Source organism: Giraffa tippelskirchi, chromosome 10 (genome assembly GCF_054371585.1).
Source record: "Giraffa tippelskirchi isolate mGirTip1 chromosome 10, T2T-mGirTip1v1.2.pri, whole genome shotgun sequence".
Lineage (NCBI taxonomy): Eukaryota > Metazoa > Chordata > Mammalia > Artiodactyla > Giraffidae > Giraffa > Giraffa tippelskirchi.
In genome coordinates this window covers 16,911,514-16,938,498 of record NC_137284.1, presented here as the reverse complement: position 1 = coordinate 16,938,498, position 26,985 = coordinate 16,911,514, and the positions used below count along the sequence as shown (strand labels likewise).

General features: G+C 47.9%; 2 protein-coding genes across 5 annotated transcripts in view; one reads left to right on the top strand and one right to left on the bottom strand.

The window, feature by feature from the left end:
- KCNJ1 (potassium inwardly rectifying channel subfamily J member 1) overlaps positions 1-26,854 on the bottom strand; it is a 33,202-nt gene extending 6,348 nt beyond the window's left edge. Inside the window, exons 1-2 of one of the 4 annotated variants that reach the window (XM_081536563.1) lie at positions 26,718-26,854; positions 11,709-11,869 (exon numbers count right to left, since the gene is read on the bottom strand). Coding sequence is in view for 2 of the 4 variants with exons in the window: in XM_081536561.1 (XP_081392687.1) it covers positions 2,859-2,936 (78 nt within the window). In the remaining 2 variants the exon portion in view is untranslated. Of the gene's footprint in view, positions 1-2,858; positions 4,614-11,708; positions 11,870-25,388 lie in introns of those variants that run through there. The other 3 variants (XM_081536562.1, XM_081536561.1, XM_081536560.1) reach the window with 3 other exon arrangements.
- The window catches only part of KCNJ5 (potassium inwardly rectifying channel subfamily J member 5), a 45,859-nt gene continuing 42,987 nt past the window's right edge, over positions 24,114-26,985 (top strand). The window contains exon 1 of the mRNA XM_081536559.1: positions 24,114-24,807. The gene's annotated coding sequence lies outside the window, so the exon portion shown is untranslated. The remainder of the gene's footprint in view (positions 24,808-26,985) is intronic.

Genomic DNA, 26,985 nt, shown 5'->3' with positions numbered 1-26,985 from the left:
CTTTCCAAACATTGAGTATATGCTCATTGTGTAGGATTTCAAAGACAAACAGAAATCTGTTCTTGTTCTCAAGGAGCTCACAATCGAAGGGGGAAGTGAGCTCAGCAACTGAGCAGTTACAAGGTCATGTGGTTTGTATAACACCAGAGGGCTCATCTCTGCTTGAAGGTCTCTACTAGATGGGCATCCACGCCCTGCGAAAATACCTCAACAGACAGAAAACTCACTTTTGTGTCCATTAATTGGTTTATCCGACCAAAGTCCCTCTAGTCAAAGCTATGGTTTTTCTAGTAGTCATGTACAGATGTGAGTTGGACCATAAAGAAGGCTGAGCGCTGAAGAACTGATGCTTTTGAACTGTGGTGCTGGAGAAGACTCTTGAGAGTCCCTTGGACTGCAAGGAGACCAAACCAGTCAATCCTAAAAGAATCAACCCTGAATATTAATTGGGAGAACTGATGCTGAAACTGAAGATCCAATACTTTGGCCACCTGATGAGAAGAGCCGTCTCATTGGGAAAGACCCTGATGCTGGGAAAGATTGAAGGCAGGAGGAGAAGGGGGCGACAGGATGAATTGGTTGGATGGCATCACTGACTCAATGGACATGGGTTTGAACAAACTCCGGGAGATAGTGAAGGCCATGGAAGCCTGGCATAATGCAGTCCATGGGGTCCCAAAGAGTTGGATACGACTGAGCAACTGAACAACAACAAAGCAGCAGGGATGTGTGGATTCTAACATGTGTGCCAGACAATCCTTTACCAAAAAGGTACAGTCCCTGTCATCCGGAAGAAGCTTCTAGTCAAGGTGGGAGATACAAATGAGCTGATAAACCATGAAAAACAGTATGATACTTGCCAGGGTAGCAGATGTTCCGGGAGCATCTTATTTGAAAGGCAGAGAACTGCCATGGAGACCCAAAGCCTGGAGATGGCATTACAGTCACACATTGTAGGAAGTCTATATTCGTTGAATAGTACTCAGTCAATCAGACAATGCATGCAAAAGTGATGAATGTGCCATCACTCACATGGTTCCCCTTCCAACCATAATTTGGAAGAGACATTTCTGTGAGCTGTAACTGCAGTTGTGTTTGTGACTGGGGCCGGGGCACAGAGGAACTGAAAGAATTGCTGGGTACATAGGTGACAGAGAGCTGGGGGAGACACCTGGCTGGCCGACAGCAAGGGCCAGTGCACTCAGCACCCGTGTGCCCTGCAGGATATTCTCATCTAGATCTAGAGGAGAAACTGATACCAAGAACTCTAACCTAGTTCTGCCTCCAGGACCACTCATGATATTTATAAATAAGTGTCATTCTCTTCCGGGGAACAACCCTGCAAATTCTTGAAGATAAACACATTTTCCTCCTGCATCTCCTTTTCTCCATAGAAATGCAGGCTTCATTTGCATACAACACCCCTGGTCACCCAACCCCTCTGCATTCTAAATGAGGTGCCTACCTTCTGGGCTCCTGGATAACAATTGAAGAGCCAGGACCCAGGCTGTTCTTTTGCAGGCAACCCCCTAAGGAGAAGCCATTGGGAGCTGGGGGTTTCCCCAAGGTTGATATAATGCTGCTTCTGTCTCACCCCAGCAGGCTCAGCAGCCACTGTACCCAAGAGAAGATGGCAAAATAGACATTGCTTCTATTATCTCTTCTTTAGAATTACAAAGGCTATCGCTACTCTCTGTAGATGAAAAGACAGCTACTGTAGCCTGCCTTTTGGTCTAACCACTCACAGCTCACATACAGCCTGAGTTCCCTCAGGATATTCCTGAGAGTCAAGATTATCTATTAGACGTAGAAAATAGAAGCTATGGAGCCTGAGAACAGAAGTCCAATGACTTTCTGTAGATGCTTTGCAGTGTTGCTGGAGAAGAAATTCAAGCTTCCATGAAAATTGACAGTTTGAATTCAGCCGAGCTTCCCTGGTGGCTCAGACAGTAAAGAATCCGCCTGCAATGTGGGAGACCTGGGTTTGATTCCTGAGTTGGGAAGATCTCCTGAAGAAGGGAACAGCTACCCACTCCAGTATTCTTGCCAGTAAAATTCCATGGACAGAGGAGCCTGGTGGGCTACAGTCCATGGGGTTGCAAGGAGTAGGACACGACTGAGCAACTTTCATTCTCACTGGATTCAGCCTGCCGGTCAGCCACATGAACCAACATTTCCTGATGACCTGTGGATAGCAGGGCATGGAATGGGATTATGGGCCAAGGTCTCTGCCTTCTTAATGAAATAAAGCAAACTCTCCACTGACTGAACTCACTACTTGCCAGGTGCTACACTAGGAAGCAAAAGAGGCAATAGTTCCTACTGTGAAGTTGCTCAGGGATACAGAGTAACTTAGTCATTATCCAATCATTGCAGGGCAGCATCTTTGCTGCCCTGAGGGGGTTGAGGACACCAGAGAGCAGATACAAGAGGCTGAAGGTCAAGTTTATACTCTTCAGCACAAAATGCATCTGACTGGTACCACAGAGAACTTCCTGTTTTCTATGAAAACGGCCTCAAGCTGTTGGAGGATGGCCACCCAGCTAAACTTGCCAACCTTCAGTGCCTAAGGAGCATCTAGTTAGCCAGCTCCCAGGATGCTGACATCTAGAACTAGTGTTGACAGAGGGCATCGTTGCCTTTCTGTTCAGTATTCCCAGAGAAGTCACCTCAGCTATCTTTAGCTCTAGCAGGCTGCTCACTTGGGCTCACCCTGAGTTCTTCTTACAAAGAACTTGCCAAGGCCATTGGAAACGATTTTTCCAGCTTCATGGGCATGTGAAAGATCATGAGCCTCAGGACTCTTCCAGGCCTGATTTGGGGCGGCACTTCACCTTTCCCATGTGAGGAATACTCACCCCCCTCCCTGTGCAGCCACAAGTTTGTTTGGTCAAACTCATGTCCACTGATTTGGTGATGCCATCCAACCATCTCATCCTCTATGTTCAGAGTGGGAATGCGGCACAGACTTTCCGGGCTGCCTGGTTCCTTCCAGAGAAGAGAGGCTGGGAAAAAAAGCCAAGGAATCACAGGGTCTGGGAGTGTTGGTACTCTCTTAAGGCCCACCACCTTCTGCAGGTATCTCTGGGGCCTACCAGTCCAGCAGCATCCCCTGAATAACTGCAGAGATCTGCCATGCATGGGGATCAAGAGCGGGTGGAAGCCCTGGTGCAGGATGTTCATGGCACAGGGAAGAACCAAAGGCAGCAGGAGAGAGAAGGAAGTCCATCTTGGGAAAGTGCAGACACGGACTAGAACCCCAGTTCTGTCACTTGATGGCCAGGCAACCTGAGCAAGCCACTTAGGCTAACTGAGACTCAACTTCCTTGCCTATGAAATGGCTGTAAAATATTCTCAAAGGCTGTCATATGTTTTAAATGCAATCCCATATGTAAAGTTCCTAGAACACAGCAATTATGTAATAAATAGTAGCAACTGTTACTACTGGTTCAGAAATTTAATATGCGCAGCAGCTTAATCAGGCATCACCAACCCAGGCTACTAGGGTCTGCTCTGTAGAGTCAAATGTGCTGTGTTGGGGGAGATGACAGCCAGGTGAGGGACAAGTCTCCTGGGAGAGAGCGTGAAAAAGGTTCTGACAACATGTCAATGTCTGTGAAGTGTTCTGACTTCAGAACCTGTCCTGCCCTGTGGAACAGAAGACCTACAGAAAACCTAACATTTCATCATCAGGGCAGAAGACTTATCTTGAAGAGGTGAGAACACAATTGTTGTCATTGTTGTTGTTCAGTTGTTTAAGTTGTATCTCTTGGTGGCCCCGTGGACTGTAGCCCGACAGGCTCCTCTGTCCATGGGATGTCCCAGTCTGGAATACTGGAGTGGGTTGCCATGTCCTCCTCCGGGGGATCTTCCTGACCAAGGGATCGAACTCTAGTCTTCGGCATTGACAGGTTGATTTTTTTTTTTTTTTTACCACTGTGCCACCTGGGAAGCCTTGGGAACAGGAGAGGGAGAGAATTTTCCTTGGCAGGGTTGAATAGAGGCGTGTAGCCAGGGGTGATGCTCTGCTTCTCTTACCACAGACATTGACTAGGATTCAATCGTGTCACTGATAATCTACAGATGCAGTCAAAAAGAAGAAAGCAGCCCCTGACAGATGGGAGCCAGCCTGGCACTACATCTCGGTCTGGCTGTTGCTGAGGGCTGTCCTGGGGCTCACAGCTGAGTCTGGTGTTCTCCTGTTGAACACAGCTTCACAAGACATCAACATCAGAATCATGTCTGAACACACAGGAACATGAACACAGTCCAAACCACAAAAACAACCAAATGTACCCCCCATCCTGGCACTATGAGTGATCATTGCTTCTTCAATAACAGCGTTAGCCTTATACCAACTCTTCTCTCCTTCTTGATAATGAGACTTATTAACATAGTCACAGAATTACCCCTACTTCTTAACATCGAATCCTGAGCAGAGTATTGCTCCGTTTACTCTCCCAAATCACCTAGATTAAGCCCAAATTCTATTTATGTGCTTTCTAAAACTCTTTCAAGTGGAGTTCCTCACCATTCCTCGAGGGCGTGTTCTCACTAGCTGCAACAAGACAACCTGGTCACTCACTGCAGTGTGCCTGGTGATCTTTGGCTGGAAGACACTGATGCCCCAAAAGGCAGGAGAACACAAGATGAGAAGGTCACAAAGCCACTTTTACAACAATTAGTGATTCCTTTCTACTGCTTCCAGAAGTCACACTCACATATGTACACAGTGCGTGCTTTTGTATCAGGATGTGAAAATGAAGGACGAAATTTAAACATGAAAAGTCATTAAGGGACTTCCCTGGTGGGCCAGTGGTTGAGACTCTGCACTTCCACAGCAAAGGGCACAGGTTCAATCTCTGGTCAGGGAACTAAGATCTCCTATGCCTCATGACTCAGCCAAAAAAAAAGTTATTAAAAGAAGTTAAAATGTTCAAGTTCAGGCTTTGAATTCTATCTAGCTAACTAGTTTATGAGGGCTGCTGGTCACCCTAAGATTATTCTGCTCTTCCCACAAGGACCTGCATCACTTCCTGGCACCTGGATGGGGACCCAGCAGGAAGCATCAGGAGATGTGACATTTCCCAGCCATCCTGGGAGTCTGTGAGGCTCACCGCAAGCCTGGTGTCTTTCCCATCTTCGATGGGAACTTGCCTTTGCTGTGGAATCAGAAACCTGCACTTTGGAAGCTGATGCTAATTTTATGCGCAATTTCGATTTTGTTTTCTTGCCGTTCTTCAAAAAAAAATTTTTTTTAAGTGTTTTGGAAATGCTAGCATGTCTCAGCTCTGCAAAAAGAGACCTAAAGGGGCTCGCTTCATCTCTGCCTGGCTCAGAGTTTTGAAGGGAAAGCACACACCCCTGGGGGCTGTGGGGAGTTTCAACTGCAGAGCGAGAGAGCCCCAGAGGACGAGGGGAACTCACGGAACTCACAGTCACAGAGTTGGGTCTTCTTGCCTTTTATGCTAAAGATTTTCTAAGTAGTCTATCTTAGTCTATCTTCTCAACTTCAGGGAGTTCTGCACTTTACCCAGAGAAGGCATTGCTTTGCTGGGTGTGTGTGGACTGAGTCAGAGTCAAGAAGATAAACTGAGGGGGAAGTGAGGATGCACAGCTCAACTTGAATGAAGAGAAGCCCAGGGTTGAGAACACCCTCTGCAGTGTGCAATAGCCCTTAAGACTTGGGTGGAGGAACGCCCATCGGCATCCTGTACCAACAGCGCCCTCTAGAGCACAATGAAAACGGTGCCCTGAAGCAAGACCTTTGGGGGCAGGAAGCCCACAGCACAGCCTGAATAGTCCACAGGCTTGTTTACTAAGAAGCCGGTGTGGACGTAAAGCCACTTGCCTCTGTCTGAAGGAATGCAGGAGCTGATTTTAAAGCTTCGTGTTTGACTGGAATTTGCAGTAACCCAAGAGTCGCTGGCTTTGGGATTCCAGTTGTTGGGCTTGGAATCCACCAAGTTGCCTTTGCTGGGTTCCAGACTAGGGGTGAAAGCACAGTAGGGAAGATACCTAGTAACACACAAGGAGATCCAATCAGTCCATCCTAAAGGAGATCAGTCCTGGGTGTTCATTGGAAGAACTGATGTTGAAGCTGAAACTCCAATGCTTTGGCCACCTGATGCGAAGAGCTGACTCATTTGAAAAGACTTTGATGCCGGGAAAGATTGAGAGCAGGAGGAGAAGGGGACAACAGAGGATGAGATGGTTGGATGGCATCACCGACTCAATGGACATGAGTTTGAGTGAACTTCGGGAGTTGGTGATGGACAAGCAGGCCTGGCGTGCTGCACTTCATGGGGTCACAGAGTCGGACACGACTGAGCAACTGAACTGAACTGAACACACAAGAAGCATGATCATTGTCTAGAGGGAGGACGGGTCCCTAGAGAATCCCAGATGAAATTCCCTTCAATCTGTCCCAGAACCACAGGGGACCCTCCACCTAAAAAGGGGTGAAAAGGTCAATTCTCAGACCTCCATCATGTACTCAGGCCACACCTCCTGAGAGTCACTGTCCCAACTGTTGGATTCTAGTTTCTGGTGAACCTATAGCTGAACATTAAGTTAACACAAGGATCCAAAGGCATTTCTAGTCTCATGGCCTTTTATTCTAATTACTATTCAAAAGAAGCTCATTACAATCAAAATATCATTATACAAGTCTAGGTATATAATCTCATGAGTGTGTGCCTGCTCAGTCACGTCCAACTCTTTGCGACCCTATGGTCTGTAGCCTACCAGGTTCCTCTGTCCATCGGATTCTCCAGGCAAGAATACTAGAGTGAGTTGTCATTTCCTTCTCCAGGGGATCTTCCTGACCCTGGGATCAAACCAGAGTCTCCTGTATTGCAGGTGGATTCTTTTCCACTGAGCCTCCTGGGAAACCAATATAATCTTATGCTGCAACCAAAATCAATAGATGGTGTTCTCAAAAAATAGTATATGAAGGACTTCCCCAGTGGTCCAGTGGTTAAGACTCTGCACTCCCACTGCAGGGGGCAGCACAGATTCAATCCCTGGTCAGGGAAGTAAGATCCTCCATGTCCCATTGAGCAGTCAAAAACAAAGACAGTGTGTGAACAGAAATTGCTTCATATAGTAAGTCATGTAACATATGATATATGCACTAGGATACTATAGATATGTGTTTGTTTTTTTCTTTGAATTTTTAAAAAATTTGTATTGGACTATAGTTGATTTACAACGTTGTGCTAGTTTCAGGTTTACAGCAAAATGAATCAGCTGTAAGTGTACATACACCCATGCTTTTTTTTAGATTCTTTTCCTATGTAGGCCATTACAGAGGATATTAGACATTTAAAGGAATCCTTTGCTGAATTATTATATATTATATTTATATGATTATATATGTATTTTTATTTTTATAATATGTTTTATTATTCATGTGTGTGTGTTAGTTCCTCAGTTGTGTCCGACTCTGCGATCTCATGGACTGTAGCCCATCAGGCTCCTCTGTCCATAATTATATATATCATTATATATGTTATATATATCACATAATATATTGTATATTGATATATAATATACTATATGTTATATTACATAATAGTTTATAAAGACAATAATCATTTTTGCAAATGAAGACATCATCCTCTCACTTATGTGATTTGTACACGTCCATGTGTTGTGGGAGTGTGTAGTTTGCTTTGTCTGAAAACTGGACACATCTGTGATAAAATGATTTTTAAGTCACCTCTCTCAAGCACCCACCTGAAATGGCACTGGCATTTAATCAAAGAATTTTAATGTTTACCAAGAGTTTTATTTATTACGTATGCAGAGACCCTGTTATTAGTCTGATCCTTCTAGTTCTCTATGGTTTGGGTTGGTATCACATCAATTCAGTCTTTCCAGCCCAGAAAGGAGTGAATTCTATGTGGACTAGAGGCTTTGAACATGCTGTCCTGAGTGCCTGCATCAAGAAAGTACACTTTGTTTTTGCGAAAACACATAGAACCCAAAACCTTAATGCCTTATAAAATAGTGGAGTAATTCAACTGATGCCTCGAGTTTGGCCTTGAGGGACTAGTAGTCATGAAGCGGTACCACAGCAGAAGGGTTTCCTGTGGGTCCAGCCCTGCACCAAGAAACAAGCAAAGAGAAGGCACAGGACCTCAGGTTCCTGAGTTTGGAGGGGGCATCTGGACGTCTTCCAGTCCCATATTCTAGCTTATGTTTCCTGTCACGGCCCTGAGGAGGGGCCATTTGGGCAGGATGTAAGAGATGGGTGTGTGGGGTTTGAATCTGAAGTCGTTCAGTCATTCTGTGGCCCTAACACTGGGTACCAGCCAACCTTTCAGTGTTTCAATTTCTTCATCTGAAAAAGGGGCCCATCCATGTCTATTACAGATGGATAGAAAGAGCTCAGATGGCACTTGAACTTGGAAAGTGATCCAGCCACTAACACCTTCAAGAATGCAATCTCCAGCTCTGATTTCTCTCTCAAGTTACAGCCAGATGTTGAATGAAAGATCCAACGCGTCATTATCTGTGAGGCCTTGAATTCTGGGCTTCTCTACCCTGGCATCCATGCTGCAGTAGCATTGCACTTCCAAGAAAGAGGCTGAGGAGGGCAAGACTCTACTGTAGGATGCTGTGGCTCTGCCCCAGGGGAGCTCAGAGGGTCAATGATTACCAGCACAGTCTCGGGTTCCGCCAAGCACAGGAGTTGCATTAATGGGGCGGCACGCCTACACGCCAGCCAGCCTCCCACATCCAAGAACTTTCTGGGAAAGCCCTGGAGGCAGAAGGAAGCAGAGCCAGCAGCCGGGTGCTCTCTGCCCTAGAATCGCCCTTGGGCCCCTGCTGAATTCCTCTCTTTGGGGCTCTTCTTGTCACGGGCAGGGCCCACACCAGGAGACCCTCTCAGAGTGGGGATGAGGCTACAGAGACCTCCCACCTGCCTCCTCACAGGCTGACAGGCAACTCTGGCAGCTGTCTTGAGCTGCTCTTGACTAGAGTCTGCCACCGAAACAAGAAGGTGAGTGATAGATGGAGGAGAGCATCTCCCAGACTGAGCCAGGCCAGGGCGGGCAAACCCGAGACCTGCCCCCCAGAGGGTCAGGAGCCCACACAGCCCTGCTGACGCATGTCCCCTCAGGCCTCTCTTGTTTTTTTACTCACTGGTGTGTATAATGTCCTGCAAAAGGTGAAGTGAAATTCCACCTTACTTCCTCTTATTTGCCCTTCTAGCATAATCAAACCCATCACAAGAAGCTTTTCCATCTCAGAAATGGTACTTAACTGCTCTGAGCTGCAACTTTTCCTAATAAGTTGATAGTTATAACACCTATTTGTTGCCCAGGGGATACACTGGAAAATACACACGTCCACACAAAAATCGTTCCACTAATGTTGGTAGGGCATTGTTCGTCTCAGCCAGAAAGTTAAACTCAAATGTCCATCTACTGGTGAATCAATAAATAAATGAGGTTTGTCCATATAATGAAATATTGAAAAGTGAAAGTGAGAGTCTCTCAGTCATGTCCGACTCTTTGTGACCCTATTGACTGCAGTCTGCCAGGTTCCTCTGTCCACAGAATTTTCCTGGCCAGAATACTGGAGTGGGTAGCCGTTCCCTTCTCCAGGGGCTCTTCTCAACCCAGGGAGCAAATCCAGGTCTCTCACATTGCAGACAGATTCTTTACCATCTGAGCCATCAGGGAAGCCCCCAGTGAAATATTATTCAACTGTGAAAAGAGAATGAAGTATTGATACATATTACAATGTGGAAAAACCTTGAAAGCATTGTGCTAAGTGAAAGAAGTCAGATATAGTATTATTCCCTTTGTACAAATGCCTAGAATAGACAAATCTAGACATAGAGATAGTTAGATTGGTAGCTCCCAGTAGGGGTGGGGAAAGGGAAGTGGAGAGTGGCTGTTAATGGGTCCCCCGTTCCTTTTTGAGGTGATGAAAAAGTTCTAATATTGTTGGTGGTGACAGTTGCCCAACTTCATGACTTACCAAAAACCCACTGTTGTAGTTTAGATGGATGGATTGCATGGTATGGGAATTATATTGTATTGTGCTGCATTGTATTGTATTATATTGCATGGTATTGTGCAGCGTCCAAGGTAGTAAAGAACCTGCCTGTCAATGCAGGAGATGTAAGAGATCCCTTGGTCAGGAAGATCCCCTGGAGGAGGGCATGGTGGCCCACTCCAGTATTCTTACCTGGAGAATCCCATGGACAGAGGAGCCTGGTGGGCTACAGTCCATAGGGTTGCGAAGAGTTGGACACAACTGAAGCGCCTGAGCACGCATGCATTCGCATCATATTGTATTGTATCGTAACGTATCCTATCATATCCTATTATATTATTTCAATAGAGCTTGTACAGGAAAAATCCACAACAAGGACCTCTTGCACAGTGGGGACTCAGCAAACTGTCCACCATCCACGTCCCGTCTCTACATTTCTTAATCCCATTCTTCCCCCTCCTCCCTCCTCCAGCACCAGACAGAAGCACCCCCCTGGGCCTTTATGGGGTTCTCGGCTGAACTTGGCCCCTTCCTCCTGCAGCAAGTGGCCATGGTGATTCTGGAGGTACCACACCCAAAATATTTCCTTGGTCACAAGAGCCCGGAGGCACAGAAAGATGCTTCTGCTGATCCCCCCCGCCCCAACACAGGCTCTGGTGGCAAAAGGAGAGACTGCGCCTCTCCCTGCATCTGTGGGACAAACCCTCTGGCTCCCCACCACCCCAGCCAGTGGTGACCATTGGAGCAGCCGAGGTACAGTGAGATACTTCCCCGCTGTCCACCCTTACCTGGGCTCCCCATGCCCTGACCCTGACCTGGCAGTTCAGTCTGAAGCCCCGTGTCAGCTTTGTCCACTCTCCCACACAGCTCCCAGGGCTGGAAGTCCGGCCAAGGACTTGGCTTGGGAGCTGGGTCTGCTGTCCTCGAAGCATGGCAGGCACACGGACTCATGGTGTCTGATGGGATGCACAGAGCCTTGAACTTGCCAGGCTGCACGAGGTCCACCGTGTGGGCCATGCCGCCCACACTCCCTGACCCTCTCTCTCACACTCACAGGAGCTCAGCTTCATTCTCTCCTGCCCTCCCCTTCACTCGGTACATTTTTAATCTTCATTGTTTTCTGGAATTTTTTTCCTGGCCCATGGTCCTTGCTCTATTCCTGGAATCAGTAACCTGAGCTATAAAATTCTTACTTAGACTGACCTCTCTGGAGACTCGGCAACCTTATAGATTAGCCAGAATCCCACGGGACCATATAAACCCCTCCTGGCCCCACATTCTCATAGTATTCCTTCCCTTGGCCCCGCACACACATGGAGGAGGGTGGAGAAGCGGGGCTGAAGCATGGGTGGGGATTCTTGGCTGCTTCCTTGGAGATAGCTGTAGGGAGAGCCACGTGGAGTCCAAATTCAGGGAGTCTCTCAAGGAAGAGATGGAAAACCGCCTACTGTAGGCACGTGGAGGTTGGCCTGGCCCCTTTCTCAGGCCCTGGGTGGGATTTCTGTGTATGCTTCCTGAACATGGGCCATTTCTCTCTCTACAGATCGCAATGACCTGTTTGATGACGCACCATCAGGACCAAGCCTGGACCATGATAAATAAATGATATTTTGAAGGCAAAGAAACTAAAGTACAGCCCCTGTCTTGTGATGATTGCTAATTCCTAACAACAACAACAAAAAGGGCCAGTCTACCTGGAGAGCACAGGCAGGTGTCCCCGACTCTCTGGACTTGAAACACGAGATCTGGAGTCAGACTTGAATTCCAGCTTTGCTGCTGACGGATGCCTGGATGCCCGTCTGAGCCGACTGCCTGTGTTTTTACAGAGCGAATTTCCCAGGGTAATTGATTAAACCTGGAGAAAAACAGAACAGAAAGTCACTAAGAAAAGTTTAGGAGTCATAAAGACCCTGGAGCTTACTATGAGCTACGTTTGCTTCTTTCTTCCTTCCTTTCTCTCTTTCTTTTCTTCTTTTTTCTGTCTATCTTGCTGCTCTGTCCAGCCCTAAATTGCAGAGCCAAAGCCTCTGTTTTCTGGTTTACTTTTCCTGTCCATGACTTTGCCAATAGCTGTACCCTTTTTCATCGATGGGTTTTCACGACATCATTATAGTTCTAGTCTGGTCCCCCTCACTGGGGTTCCCCTGCACTTCCCTCGGGACCAGCCAGAAGGATGGCTACTAGGAATTGTGAAGAGATGCCTGGAAAATCCCATGGACGGAGGAGCCTGATAGTCTGTAGTCCATGAGGTCGCTAAGAGTCGGACACGACTGAGCGATTTCACGTTCACTTTTCCCTTTCATGCACTGGAGAAGGAAATGGCAACCCACTCCAGTATTCTTGCCTGGAGAATCCTGAGGACGGCGGAGCCTGGTGGGCTGCCGTCTATGGGGTTGCACAGAGTCGGACACGACTGAAGCGACTTAGCAGCAGCAGCAGCAGACCAGGGGCTTAGCACTGACTGGAATGCTGGCTCCCGGCACCTGGGGGGCTGTGGGTCTGTGGGGCCGTGGAGCCCAAGCTGTGGGTGCTGAGACTGAGAGCATCATTGCAGAAGGCCAGCGGGTGGGGTTGGCAAAGCAAAGATGGGGATGAACAGGTGTCCCTGTGGTAGTGAAGGTCTGTCAGTGGACGTTTGACTTTAAGGGATCCAATATGTTGCATTTTCTTCCTTTGTGTGCCGTTTCTCAAGGACTCTCTGTTCCTCATCAGTTCCTGGAATACAGGAGCGAGTAGAGCTGCATGCAGTTCTCAGGACTGAGATCATGGGAAAGAGCACCTACCTGGATTCCCTTCAGCAACTCCCTTCAGCGACTCTCTTCAGCGACCTTGTACTTAATAGACTATCCATTTTGTGGCAACTGGTGGAATTTCATCCTTTTTAATGACTGAGTAATCATTTTACTGAAGATATATAAGCATGCATTTCTGCTAATAAAATACCCTTGTTCCACTAGAGACTTGGGTCCCCTGCGTCCTTCTTTCTGTCTTCATTCTCTTCAGAGCGTGGAAGTCTACAGAGCTTACTTTCTTGCCTGGGCTTTCAAGACCTCCTTGAGAGGACACCCTGTGCCTTCGTAAGCGGTACAAGTCCTGTGTATGGGCTTTATTGGTTTTCCACGTAACCCAAAGGATATTGCTCTTTCTCTCTTTCTCTCTCTTTCTTTTCGTTGACTCCAGTCCCCAGGTCCCGGTCTGTAAAAGACTGCAACAAAGGTCAGGCTGTAAGGTGATGTGGACTTGATTTAAAGCCTACTCCTTCCACTTGTGAACAGGATAAACGGCTTTGCTTCTCTGAACCAGAGTGTTCTCCGTGAACGTGGAGTTAAGAACACCTGTTTCTCAGGCTGAGATGGGACTCAGGTTAAGAATATCCCATAACGGATCTAGCACATGGAAACCTCAGTGAGGTCAGCTTCCTTCCGTGCCTGGCAGAGATGAGGAACCTCCTCGAAGAGATGGCCAGAGGTTGACTTGGCATTTGGGGAATAATTGGAACTCCCAGGTCTGGATGTGAGCAGGCGGCCGGCTCTCCTGCCAAACCCAAGGATGGACTCAGAAGGGCCCCTTGAGCTGCAAAGGAAATGCAGGGTTGGGCGTGTGGTGCCGCCTGGGGGAGATGCCAGCCATGGGAAGTGTTTTGCCTCTGCTAGCCCTGTCCTCCCTGGCTCTTCAAGAAGGCTCTCCCCTCAGAATCTCTGGGAGGAAGAGGCAGTGGGCTCTGGGTTGCTTTAAGGGGGCCTGTAAGGAGCATTTTTGTACACAAGAAACCCAAAGGGAGAAGACTTTGTTTATTTGGCTGCTTGGGAAAAATAACAAAGCTGGGGGAAAAGGATTGAAGATCAAAAAGAAAAACATTGCCCATAAAATGATCAGATTAGATTAGACCACCAAGATCTAATTATGCCAGGCCAATTGAATTTCCTCTGAGGTTAGCATGACCAGCCCTCCAGAAGCAGAGGCAGCTGGGGTGCAGGTCTGTGACCGACGCCTGGCATGTCCTTCCTCCGAACACTCTTAACGGGGGGTCAGTCCTGTGACTCCTGGGTGGGCATGTGAGTGCATCTCCACCAGGCATCTTGGGCTGAAATTCTACTCCCAAAGAATGTCTCTAGAATCCCCTTCTTTCTTAGCACCAGCTACAGCTTATTATATATTATCTTGTTGAATTTGTGCCTTCCTCAGCTCTGTCAGTGGCACAACCATCAAGGAAAACTTCATTCAACCTCGATTCTTCTCTGTCTCTCATCCCCACAGTCAATTCATCAGTGAGTCTTCTCTGCTTTTCCTACAAAATACATTCAGAACCTCTCTGCTCTCTGGGCTCCATCTTCTCCAATCCCACTGTAGTCCAAACCACCATCACTCTTGCTTTGGCTACAGAAATAGCCTGTTGTCTCTCTCTCTCCTCACTCTGACAACTTTCCCCAGGTAGAGGATAAAAAGATCAGAGAAGCCAAGTTATTAACCCAAGTTCACAGAGCTGTGCTGGCACTCAGTCGTTTCAGTCGTATCTGACTTTTTGCGACTCCATGGACCATAGACTGTCAGGTTCCTCTGTCCATGGGGTTCTCCTGGCAAGAATACTGGAGTGGGTTGCCACCAAAGCCCTCCTCCAGGGGCTCTTCCCAACCCAGGGATCAAACCCATCTCTTCTGACTCTTCTGCATTGCAGTCAGATTCTTTAGCAATGAGTCACAGAGGAAACCAGAGTTCACAGACCTAGAAAGTATGCATTCAGCTCACTGTAGCTTTCTCTGTTGTGATATGTGTCCACCATTGACTTAATAATTGGAAGAAACTTATTAAAATGCATCTCTTTCAATGTGACTTTCCGTGGCACAGATGGAAAGCTGGCAGTGTATTCCCTAAAAGGTCTCCATTCTAGCCAGGCAGAGCTCCTCTCTAACGTGGCTGGAGGCACACTGAAGGGTTTGACTTTGCTTTGCAGAATGGGGGCGGGAAGGTTGAAATCAACCCAGAGGGAAAAGAACGCATGCTTGTTGCATGTCTGCATATGCAAGAGCCTGCAGTGGGGGCTTGGCAGAAACTAGTCCATTCAATCTTCACAGTGACCCCATGAAATAGGTGTAATGGTCCCTATTTTATGGGGCGGGGGCACTGAGGTGTGGAGAGGTTAAACAGCTCAGATGGGCAGAGCTGAGATGGGAACCCAAGCCTTCCTGGATCCTCCTACCAGAAGTTCCATGAAGATTGAGTGAATTCTGATCTAAGGTCGGGAAGGAGAGGCAAGAGAGCTTTGGGGAGATACAGACCCTCCCTCTGTTTCCCTCTCTCCTTCCTCGCTTGCTCTTTCTTTGCTTATTCCTTCCTTGTTTTCCTTCGGTCAATAAATATTTACTGAGAGTCTATCACATGCCCGGCTCCAGGCTGGGAGTGGGGATAAAGCATGAATGAGATTGGTGTTCAGGGAGGTGGAGAGCGCAGGACAGATAACAAAAAGGAACTAAATAAACAGGGTCATTATAGATGGAGATAAGGGCTGAGAAAGCTGCGGCAACAAGGGGTGACCTTGACTTTAGCAGTGAGTAGAAGCCACTGAAAGCCCAAGATGGTGGGGGCAGCAATGCCAAGAGGAGAGAGTGCAGGTCCTCCCCCAGGCTGCGGGATGCTGACCTCATCTGCTGGTTCCAGCCCAGGGCTTTGCTTGGAGACTTTTAGCATTTCAGGCAGAACTAGGAGACCTCGCCTGCCTCCACTCCAGGATGGGGACAAACCCAGCTTCAGTCTTCCCATTTGTCAAATGACAATCATAGCACACCTACCTCCCAGGCCATTATACTAATGAAATGATGTAGTGTTTGGGAGAGTTCAAGTGGATGAGTGATGAGCTGTATGAGTTAGAATCGTAGTAAGAGAGGGTTCAGTTAGACACAAGAAGAACTTTTTTATGGAAAGGATGATATGATGTGCATCGGGTTTCCAATGAAGAATCTTCTCCATATGGACCATTTAAAATAAAAGCAATCAAATTAGCAGATGTAAGTTATTATATATAGACTGGATAAACAACAAGGCCCGACTGTGTAGCACTGTATAATATACTATAGTATACTATATTCAATATCCTGTGGCAAACTATATTGGAAAAGAATATTTGAAAAGAAATGTATGTATATATATATTTCTTTTTAAATATTCTTATATATGTTGTTATTGTTTAGTTGCTAAGTCGTGTCTGGCTCTTTGGGACTCCATAGACTATAGCCTGCCAAGCTCCTCTGTCAGGAAGATCCCCTGGAGAAGGAAATGGCAACCCACTCCAGTAATATTGCCTGGGAAATCCCATGGACAGAGGAGCCTGGCGGGATACAGTCCATGAGGTGCCAAACAGTCAGACACAGCTGAGTAACTGAGCACACACACGTATGTATATATGTGTAACTGTACCACTTTGCAGTACAGCAGAAATTAACAAGACATTGTAAATCACCTATAGATTTCAATAAAAAATTTTAATAAAAATATTGCAGAATTTTTCAATGCAGAAATAGAAGAATTTTTCAATATAGACATGACTTGCAGGAAGAGGCAACATAAAGAACTCAGAAAGTCTCTTTGCTAGTAGTACATCAGGGATTCTAGAAGGTTCTATATGAACAACAGTGAAAGTATTGTGCATTGGACCAGGTGTTACACAGGACCCATGGAGATGTGCCTGGACCCCTCCCCACCCCACCGCGCCCACCGCAGCCCCACTCCCCAAGGTTACTCTCATGAACTCCAGGGCGGGGGACTGGGGAGTGTTCACAGCGCAGAGGCAAGACCAGCATCTTTCTGTGGGTGTCTTGCCTTCTCTCCGTCCCCCATCACAGCTGGGCCTGGAAATGGTTCAGCATCTGGTCTCTAGTCACCAGCAAAATATGCATGGGGTTTACAGTGTCTGCATTTGGAAATTAGCCTGTCTGTGGTCTGGCTGTTGGCATCCCTGCAGTGCCCTCATCCCTAGGGCTAAGCCAGCAAAGACAGCGCCCACTGCACCGTCAACTCCCTCCCAAGCTCTGTCCAGAGTGAAGCAGGCAGCAAAGGGGATTAAAGAGGCCTGCTTCCCAGAACAGCATCCCCAGAGAGCTGAGGAGGGGGATGATGGTCCAGGCAGGGGTGGGGTCTGCAGGGCTGGCAACCTGGGGAGAAGTGCCCCAGAGCCTTTGAAACAGAACAAGAGTAACAGCTAGCTGATGTGAAGAGCAGCCTCACTGGAAAAGACCCTGATGCTGGGAAAGATTGAGGGCAGGAGGAGAAGGGGACAACAGAGGATGAGATGGCTGGATGACATCACTGACTCAATGGACATGAGTTTGAGCAAACTAACTTCAGGAGATAGTGAAGGATGGGGAGCCTGGTGGGCTGCAGTGCATGAGGTCTCAGAGTAGGACCCGACTAAGAGACTGAACAACAACAATAAGGCAGTGAGGGACCGGTGAGGGGATAAAGCATCCCTGGGATCTCTAGGACAGGAAGGAAGCTTTGAGGTGGCTCATTTATGGGGTATATCCAGGCAGCATGAAGAAAAAGTTAGCCAGGGGAGGTGGTCAGAATTGGCTGTTCCTCCCTGGTCCAGGCTTAAACTTAGAAGCCAATACTTGCCCCTGCAAAACACCAGAGAGAGTGGGATTGCGGAGGACTCACCTACTTGGTGCAAGAACGTGAAATCAAGAGTGAGAGGCTCGTGATTGCCCCCTCCCAGGACCTGGAGGGGATCTGAACCCCTCCCCTGAGAGCCAGGTGTGAGTTCCTGTCTGTGTAAAGGAACACTTCCTTCTGAAACCCATCCCTGCCGCTCAGCACCTGGACACCCAGCTTCTTCCTGATGCCTAACCCACATCCTCAGGCTGAGATTTGAATCTACTGTCACCTAACCTTCAGCAGGTGTGAGAAAACCAGCCCTCTCCATGTTAGAAAGCAATTTTAGCCCACATCTCTCATCGACCTTCTCAAATGACAGCCTGTTTCTCAGCTTCCCTTCACTGTCACTAGAGTCAACTCCTGGGAAGGGATTTGCCCACTTCATGCCCTGAGTGATGAATCTCTCTGCTCACATTGCTCTGCGCACAAGCCTGGCCTTGGCCCTTTTCCCTCCCATCCCCACACTCCCACTCACAAGTTCCGTAAAGAAGCATCTTTGTCTGTAGAAATCCAAAACTGCAAACAGCATCAGAGGCCAGAGGAAGGCATGTGCGATGTAAAGGTAAATAAAATCCAAACCTGGGACACACTTCTCTCTGCTTCTCAGCCAGCCCCTGTCCCCAGGAGACTTCATCTTGTCCTTGTCTTGACAGTGGTGAGTATCCACACAGCTCTCACTCCCAGTGGTTTAGGACAAAGGAGTGTGAGAACCTAGATTCAGAGTGTTGCTCAGAATGGTGCAGGTAAGCCCTCCGAGTTAGAATCTCTCAGAGGCGTCCCATTTTGTTGTTGTTCACTCAGTCGTGTCTGAGTCTTTGCAACCCTATGGACTGCAGCACGCCAGGCTTCCCTGTCCTTCACCATCTCCCGGACTTTGCTCAGACTCAGGTCCATTGAGTTGCTGATGCCATCCAACCATCTCCTCTTCTGTCGCTCCCTTCTCCTCCTGCAGCATCAGGAGGATGCTCTCCTTGACCCCCTCACCCCCACCCCACTGGGGCAGCCTGGGAAATAGACTGGGTGGGAGGGGAAAGCCCAGCCCCTTCAGACAAAATGTGCCCCACTCACGCCTCCCTTGTTCTTTCCTGTCTGAACTCCCAGGAGCCTGAAATTTCTGCAAGGAAGGGACAGGGTCTCACATTTTGGAAAAGTCCAGCATATGGTGGAATTCCCCAGAGGTCTTCCTAGGTGATCCTCTGACCACTCCTGTGACTTGTCTCTGACTGTCTCCACTCCATGCATGATTCATCAGCTGTCTCACCCCTCCCAGCCAGCCTCTGAATCCCCTGGTCCCCGACTTGGTCGAATGCCTTCCAGCACATGACTGGGATTACTCTTATCTCTCCCAGCATCTCATCAGTGGCTTGGACTCCAAAAGGCCACATCGCACAGAATTCTTTTCCTGTGAGAAGCTAGCAACAGTTATTCATACTTTCCGAGCTCTGTCAAGCCCCTCAAGGACAAATGGCAGATCTGGACAGAGCCAGAAAGCTCCCAAGAATTCAATCAAGGGCAGCAAAGCATGAGTCTCCCCCGAGGGTAGTCACCTGAGAGACTGATGGTGGTTCCAGCTGCAAAGAAGCTTTAGCCTGTTGCTTTCAGTGGTGTTATGTTGCATATTTAAATCTGCCCCCTAGGGATACAGTAGCACATTCATATACCGCACCCCCATAGATGTAATTTCCAAACCTGAGCCAAGAAACACTGATGTTCCTGCAGTTGGAAAAGAGGGAGGGGCCACAGATGGACATCGGAAAATTCTGAATATATGGAAATTTCTGGTTTGTATTTCAGAGTACTCAAAAAGAATGTTCTGTTAAAGCCTAAGGGGTGACCTGCCTCTGTGAGTGTTTAGGAGTCTGGGTAACGGCAGCTTAGAGCCTGGGCAGACACACAGCCACCAGGGCAGACCACACACAGGGGGACCAATTTAGGAAAAAGAACGACAGGCTACCTTGAGGGAGGAAGTCATCAATCTAAAGCCCTGTAGGGTGAATTCAGATTTCTGCTTCTCCTGTGGGTTCTAGAAAGTCTTGGACTCTTTTAGGCCTTTGTTTCTTCTTTCCTACCATGAGTGAGCTGGAGTGTTTGAACCCTTAGAACAACTCTTTAAAATTAGTTATATACATCACTGTACATAACAGATAATCAACAAGCACTCTACTGGATAGCACAACGAGCTCTGCTCAATACTCTGTGATAACTTATATGGGAAAAGAATAAGAAAAAGAATAGATATGTGTATATGTGTGACTAAATCACTTTGCTGTACACCTAAAATGAACAACATTGTGAATCAACTACACACCACTACAAAATAAAAATCTGCCAAAAAAAAAAAAAATTAGTTCACATGCTCTGTTTTTTTAATGGGATGGCACTGGGTTGGGTTTTATATAACAACCAAAACCCTTTTAGAGTTTTTGAGAAGGAATCGTCTTTAGATGATCGGTCTTGAATTTGCCCATTGTCTGCATTATTCTTGGCTTCTATGTGCTGTTCTTCAGACAGAACCAGGGACTTTTAAGGATGAGGACCTCGCTCCCATTGTCTGCTCACAGATTCTAACAAGGCATCAGCAATGATGAGGAGAATTCTCTGAACATCCTTCATCACAAAGCCAGCAGGATGGCTTAGGACCGTGCCATATGGAGCAGGGAATAGACTTCTCTGAGCCCTGTGACCTTGGGTTTTGTTTCTTGTTAACTTTCCTACATGTCTCCCCATGAATTTTTCCTTCATCCTTTTTTTTCCTTTTTTTTTGAAGGTATTTGCTTTCATTCCATTTTTTTTTTCCAGTTTCCACACATGCTCCCTGCTTGTTCATGAAGATTATGAACTATTAATACATGATCAAGCCAAATCACTTTTGCTGTCTGGAGCAAAGCTAGAATTACTCATGAATCATACATAATTCAGGAGACACAGCAGACTGGGAGGATCTGATCCTTTTCTCTCTTTTTTTAGATTATTTTTTTCTGGTACTGACTCTCTTGCTGTGGCTTGCAGGCTTAGCTGTCCCTTGGCATGTCCCCAACCAGGGATCGAACCCACATCACCTGCACTGGAAAGTGGATTCTTAACCACTGGGTCACCCAGGAAGTCCCTGGTTCTTTCTCTTTACTTTTGGCTTGAGACTAAGTCATCATTGCCTGGTACTTTGTCTTCTCAACCTATATAATGTTAATGATCTTATTGGCCTTGAGATGAAGGTAGATGGATGGTCCCTTGGAGCTATTCCTTAACCCCTTTATCAGGCTGATCATCACCTCCACCTCTGAAAAGGCTGAGCTGATGTGGAGGAAAGTGACAGTGGCAAGTAGAGCCATTACAACTGATTAACATAGTCAACTATCCTCAGTTAACTATTGGGCAAACTTTAATTTCTATGAGAATAAATTCACTCAGCTGGGCTTGAACTTGCAACACAAAGTACATTCTGGCATAGTCTTCTTCTCAGGCCTCACAGAAACTAAGCTGAAACACTCTGAGTCCTTGTGGGGACCCCAGGAGTTACTTCATCTCCAGGAAGAGAAGTCCTAGGGGCCCCTGAAGGTGGCTCCTCTGACGTGAGTGCGTCCACACTTAAAGTCCAGTGTGCTGTTTCCTCCAGGTATTTTGAGCCGTGAGATCTCACTATTCCAAGGCCTGTCACCCGCCTGGTGAGTGGAAGGGGGAGGGGCGTTTGGTGGATCCTGGGGTCAGACGGACTCACTGCCTGTGGGACCAGCCCTGAGCATCTCAGATGCTGTGATAGGATGGGGGTCACGTGGACTCAGAAGCCGTCCTCTCCCCGTCACGGCCAGGAGGGCCCAGAGTGAATGACCAGGCCTGAGATGTCAGTGCCTCCACTGACCCCAGCAAGGGGTAATCATCTTACCAACGTCATTCTGTTCCCTGTAGCCCGTTGGAAAAAAACTCAGGAATTTTGACTTCACTTACCCTCCCTTTCTCGCCATCATTTTGCTGTGCTCTGTGCTTAGTCACTTAGTTGTGTCCAGCTCTTTGAGACCCCATGGGCTGTGGCCCACCTGGCACCTCTGCCCATGGGGATTCTCCAGGCAAGAATACTGGAGTAGGTTGCCATGCCCTCCTACAGGGGATCTTCCCAATCCAGGGATTGAACCCAGGTCTCCTGCATTGCAGGCAGATTCTTTACCATCTGAGCCACCAGGGAAACCCATGAATACTGGAATGGGTAGCCTATCCCTTTTTTAGGGGATCTTCTTGACCCAGGAATCAAACTGGGGTCTCCTGCATTGCAGGCAGATTCTTTACCAGCTGAGTTACCAGGGAAGCCCATACTTCCCTGCAAAATGGGCCTGAAAATAGACCAACTCATAGGAATAAGGCTTCCCAGGTAGTGCTAGTGGTAAAAAAAACCTGACTCCCAATGCAGGAGACATAAGAGATGTGGATTTGATCCCTGGGTTGGGAAGATTCCCTGTAGGAGGGCATGGCAACCCACTCCAGTATTTTTGCCTGGGAAATCCCATGGACAGAGGAGCCTGCGGGCTATAGTCCATAGGGTCACACAGAGGCAGACACAACTGAAGCGACTTAGCATGCACGCATGCGTAGGAAAAACCCACATGGAAGACTCATCTCAGCATCTGCTCAGTGTGAGTGGGGAATGCTTCGCAGCAATTAATGGTGTATAGAGTAACCTTTTTAGAACCTTTCCAGAGGTCTCTAATGCTTGGTGATTCTGTTGTTATTTCTAATATTGTCTCAGCTGTTTGCTCCACAGTCGGGAGAGACACATTTTCTGCCCTGCCTCCTAAGGGGTGACAATGGGTCTCAACAGAGACCCAGAGCGATGCCCCATCTAGGGCTGGGCACTCGGGGCAAGGAGAAGGAGACACAGGCTCACTTTGGTAAAGACGTTCTTTCTTGGCAGACAGGCGAGTGCTCATTTTGGGATGGAAGAAAACAAGCGACCAGGGATTTCATTTCTGAGGTGAGGGGTCCCTGAAAGGCCAGCCCCCTATCCTACACGGTGCCCACCTCCCTTGATGTCCAAGCCTGTTAACTTATTTCTCTGGGCCCAAGAGGCCATGGTGGGTGCTTGAGGGTAAGTATAGAGAAAATGCTTTTTTCTACTCAAAGTTTGCTCATCATTTGGACTTTGGGGAAATTTCCAGAATGAGACCAGCTAACCCGCAGGTTCCCATGTCCAGGGCTATACTTCATCCTTGCAGCCAGCGTGCCCTAAATCTTGCGCATTCTGCCTTTTAGTAATTTCCCAACTGGTTTCCCGGCAATTGTCTTATCCCAGCCCAACCCACCTGGCGCTTTTCAGACAAAGCAGCTTTTCGAAGTTGCAAATGCAACTTCATGTGGCTTCCCACTGCCTTCAAAACAGTGCTGCTCTCCTAGGTATTGTACACAAGGTCTCTCATCACGGGCGCTTGCCCTGCAGCCTCGTCTTCATTCTCCCCTCCCCGTCCACCCACCCCAGCCACACCAGCTCCGCATTCCCTGCATGTTACGCTTTCTCATGCCTCTGTGTTTTTGTAAATACTCCCTTGGGAATTTGGGAATGCCCTTCATCTTGCCCCCTCCAGTCCCATCCTGCCCACCCAGGGAGCTGAGGACCACCCTTCCACACAGGCAGTGATTATATCATGACTACATTGGGAACTTGCCCTGCTCAAGTATGACAGTCTATCTCCATGTACACACGCCCTAAACAGTAACTGTCATGAGAACCGGGGCTATTCAATAATTTCCCTGACTTTGCAGAGCTCCCAGAACACAATGGGTGCTCATTGTAAGCTTGTTGAAAGGCAAATGAGGAAAAAAATCTGTATGTCTAAGACTAATAGTAATGAAGAGGGCAATAATGAAGAGAAGAAAATAGGATGAGCATCTTGAATTGTAGACCCAAGAAGAGTAGAATTTGGGTCAAACTCAGGCCCTATAAGCAATCCCAGGGAGAACTCTAAGAGGAAGAATTAAGAAGCATTCACGCCATGGAAACCACGGGACAGGTAAGAGGCAAAGCATGTGATCAAAGCTGATTCTTTGGAAAATCACTGAGCTGTGAAATGGTCCAGGGTAGATTTGTAACCTGGCACGAAAAAAATGAATTGCTGGGAAAAGGACGAAAGAAATGCATGAGAAACCCTGAGTCTCAGCTCGGCAGAGCATTTCTTGGCAATTACAGCATCTTATGTATTAAAAAAAAAAAAAACAACAGAAAAAACGCCACCAAGAGCATCAAAGCTCAGAGAACCACTCAAGTCATCCGCTCCCTGTGCTGATCTGCAGGTTCAACCCGCACCTGAGCTGAGTTGAGGTCCTCCTTACTGGGGACGGGAGAGGGGGTGAGAAGCATCTTCATGCCTTACATATTCAAATAAAAATTTTTTTTTTCTGATGGTTTGTGACTTCACAAAGCACCCCTCCCCACCACCATGGCTGGAAAAACTGAAGCTAACTTAGTGAGCATACATTTTCAAAAAACAGGGCAGAGAGAAGGTAATGGCAACCCACTCCAGTACTCTTGCCTGGAAAATCCCATGGACGGAGGAGCCTGGTAGGCTGCAGTCCATGGGGTCTCGAAGAGTCAGACACGACTGAGCGACTTCACTTTCACTTTTCACTTTCATGCATTGGAGAAGGAAATGGCAACCCACTCCAGTGTTCTTGCCTGGAGAATCCCAGGGACGGCGGAGCCTGGTGGGCTACTGTCTGTGGGGTCACACAGAGTTGGATGCGACTGAAGTGACTTAGCAGCAGCAGCAAGGCAAGACAAACTAAGCCCACAACTGAAAGGCATCAGGCAGTGGGCTAGTTAAGTCCTTGTCAAAAACAGCGTGCTTGCCGTCACCATGCTTGGCTCCATTTTGTGTGTCCAATTACAGTTAAAAGCAAACACATTCTTCCTAAAGCTTGCCAGTTGCTAAAGACAAATATTTTTGGAGCCGCTATGCACAGCATCTGTACAACATGGTTGTTTGGAGAGGGGGACTGGAGCTCTGTTTATTCTCAGGCTCGTAGAAAGCAGAGCACAGGGAACAGGTGTCATGCACCGTCAGAGCACCCATCACGGCTGACGCTGAAGAAACCTGGAGGACCCCAGATGACTTACTTGGAATCAAGCAACATTTCATCAAATGAAGGAAAGGCATTTGGGCGCAGGTAAGCCTGCATTAATACTAACATGTTCCACCCAGACAAGGCTTCAGCCTCTTCCACAGTGAACCGCACTAGCACCTTTGTGTGTATCCATGCTAAGTCACTTTAGTCGTGTCCAACTCTTTGCAACCTTATGGACTATAACCTGCCAGGCTCCTCTGTCCATGGGATTCTCCAGGCAAGAATACTGGAGTGGGTTGCCATGCCCTCCTCCAGGACTAGCACCTTACCCTCTATCAAAATGACAGCAAAGGCAGAGAGAGGTCCGCCCTTGCAGGGGCTAAAGCTGTCAGGGACACAAGTCCACGCAGGTCTCCACCACCACGAGGAGGAGACAGTGGAGCCAGGCATGACACTCAGGGTTGGGAACCACCAAGGGCAGCCAGGATGAAGCTCACAGCTCATCATTCACTTGCAAACAGAAGACCCACAGCATCAAGTGAGGGAGTTAAAATCACAACTTTATAATCTGGAAACAGAGAACAGTCCTGTCTAGATTTGAAATGGGGAAATGAAGACTAAATTTCCACCAGAATTAACTTCCTTCTTTCCCCAAAGGGGCAATATGGCATTTCTCCACTTACCTATGGATTGCCAGCATGAATGCAGAGACAAAAGCTCAGTTCCTTGGTCTCCGAGAAAGCAGCCAGGTCCCTGATGTGAGTGAGTCCTTGCACCCTTGGTCCCAAGAGTTCGGATGGCACAGGTGAAGGGGCCCGGGGCCCTGTTGGTTTTTATGAGTCTGTGGGTCAGCTCAGACCGGCTGCCAACTCATCTGTATGCAATGGCTCTCAAAGAACACAGTTTACTTAGAACCGGATCCAACAAGAGGAGGCGTGGCAGGTAAGTGGGCAGGATACAGCAGAGGTGTTGAGCCGCCAGGGCTAATTACGAGGGATCTGTTTATGGAACTGTGCTGGAACCAGTGTGCTGCGGCTGAGTGTCCCTGACTAACACATGCATGAAGGCTAGACGCTGCCAGGTAGGGGAGGAGCCCTTCAAAGCTTCTGCTCCGTGACTCCTCTGTGGTCACAGCTCAGGCTGGTCTGTATGTCCCTTGGCCATCATCTCCCACCCTAGCCCCAGTTCAGTGTAGAACTCTGTAGCCAAAGATTTACCGTAGAGCCGACTGGGAAGGTAGCCCTAGAGCACCAACTTTTCACCTGGGGACAAGGTCCTAGCTTCTCTCCCAGGAGTCTACAGCAGAGAGTGAGGTCATGGAGGTGGCAGACTTGGCATGCATTTGGCATTGAGTAAATGCTCCGGAAATCAACACACCCCAGGGTCTGCTCTCTTTCCTTCTTCCCATCCCACCCTCGAGGGTCATCTCACTCTGGCTCACACATCGTGTCTTACACTCTCTTATGGGTGTGACACTGGGATCAGTGTTCCCCCTGCCCTGGTGGTCTTTGTGGGCCTTCATTCACTCCACTGCTGGTCACCACTGGATCATCAGAAAGTGGTCCCCCTAGTAAACTGTTACTCTGCACTCGTGGAGTATCAGGAGGTCAATACAGGCACGCTTCACCCTCTGGTCTCCACTCAACACCTCACAAGACTGTTGTTGTTGTTGTTCAGTCACTCAGTCCTGTCCAACTCCTCTCTCCTCCACAATTCAGCACCAGGGCTGTCATCTTCAATATCAGAGCAGGAGGTCAAGGAGCCACGCTGAGTCCCTGGGTCAGCATGAGTCACAGAGATGCCTTTCATTCTCCCAATCAGCCTCCAGATAACTGGAAACACAAACACACACCTATTGCAAACCTAAACGCTAATTCTCCAGTCAGCGCAGAACACACTCAAAATAAGGAAAACAAAGGGTTCCTTAAGTGTCTCATTCATTTTCAAGTCAGGTCCCTTGCAGGATGGAGCCAAAGCATCTCATTATTATGGAGAACAGGTAGCTATCTTACCTCTGTTCCCCCTCTTCCCTTGTCCCCCATTCAGACCAGCCCCTGGGGACCAGCTGGGAATTAGAAAGAGGCTGTTGCTTGGCAACGAGGAGGGCAGGGCTGCTGCCTCTCTCAGTTCCAGGCATCTTGGTCATAATGCGCTAGGGAAGATGAATCAGATGGAATGTTGCATCTTCCATAGAACCAACGTGGATTGTTTTCTCAGTCTCTCCTCCTGCCTTCATGGGGAAGTCCTGCTCCTGCTGCACCATCTGCTGCTTCTCCCACC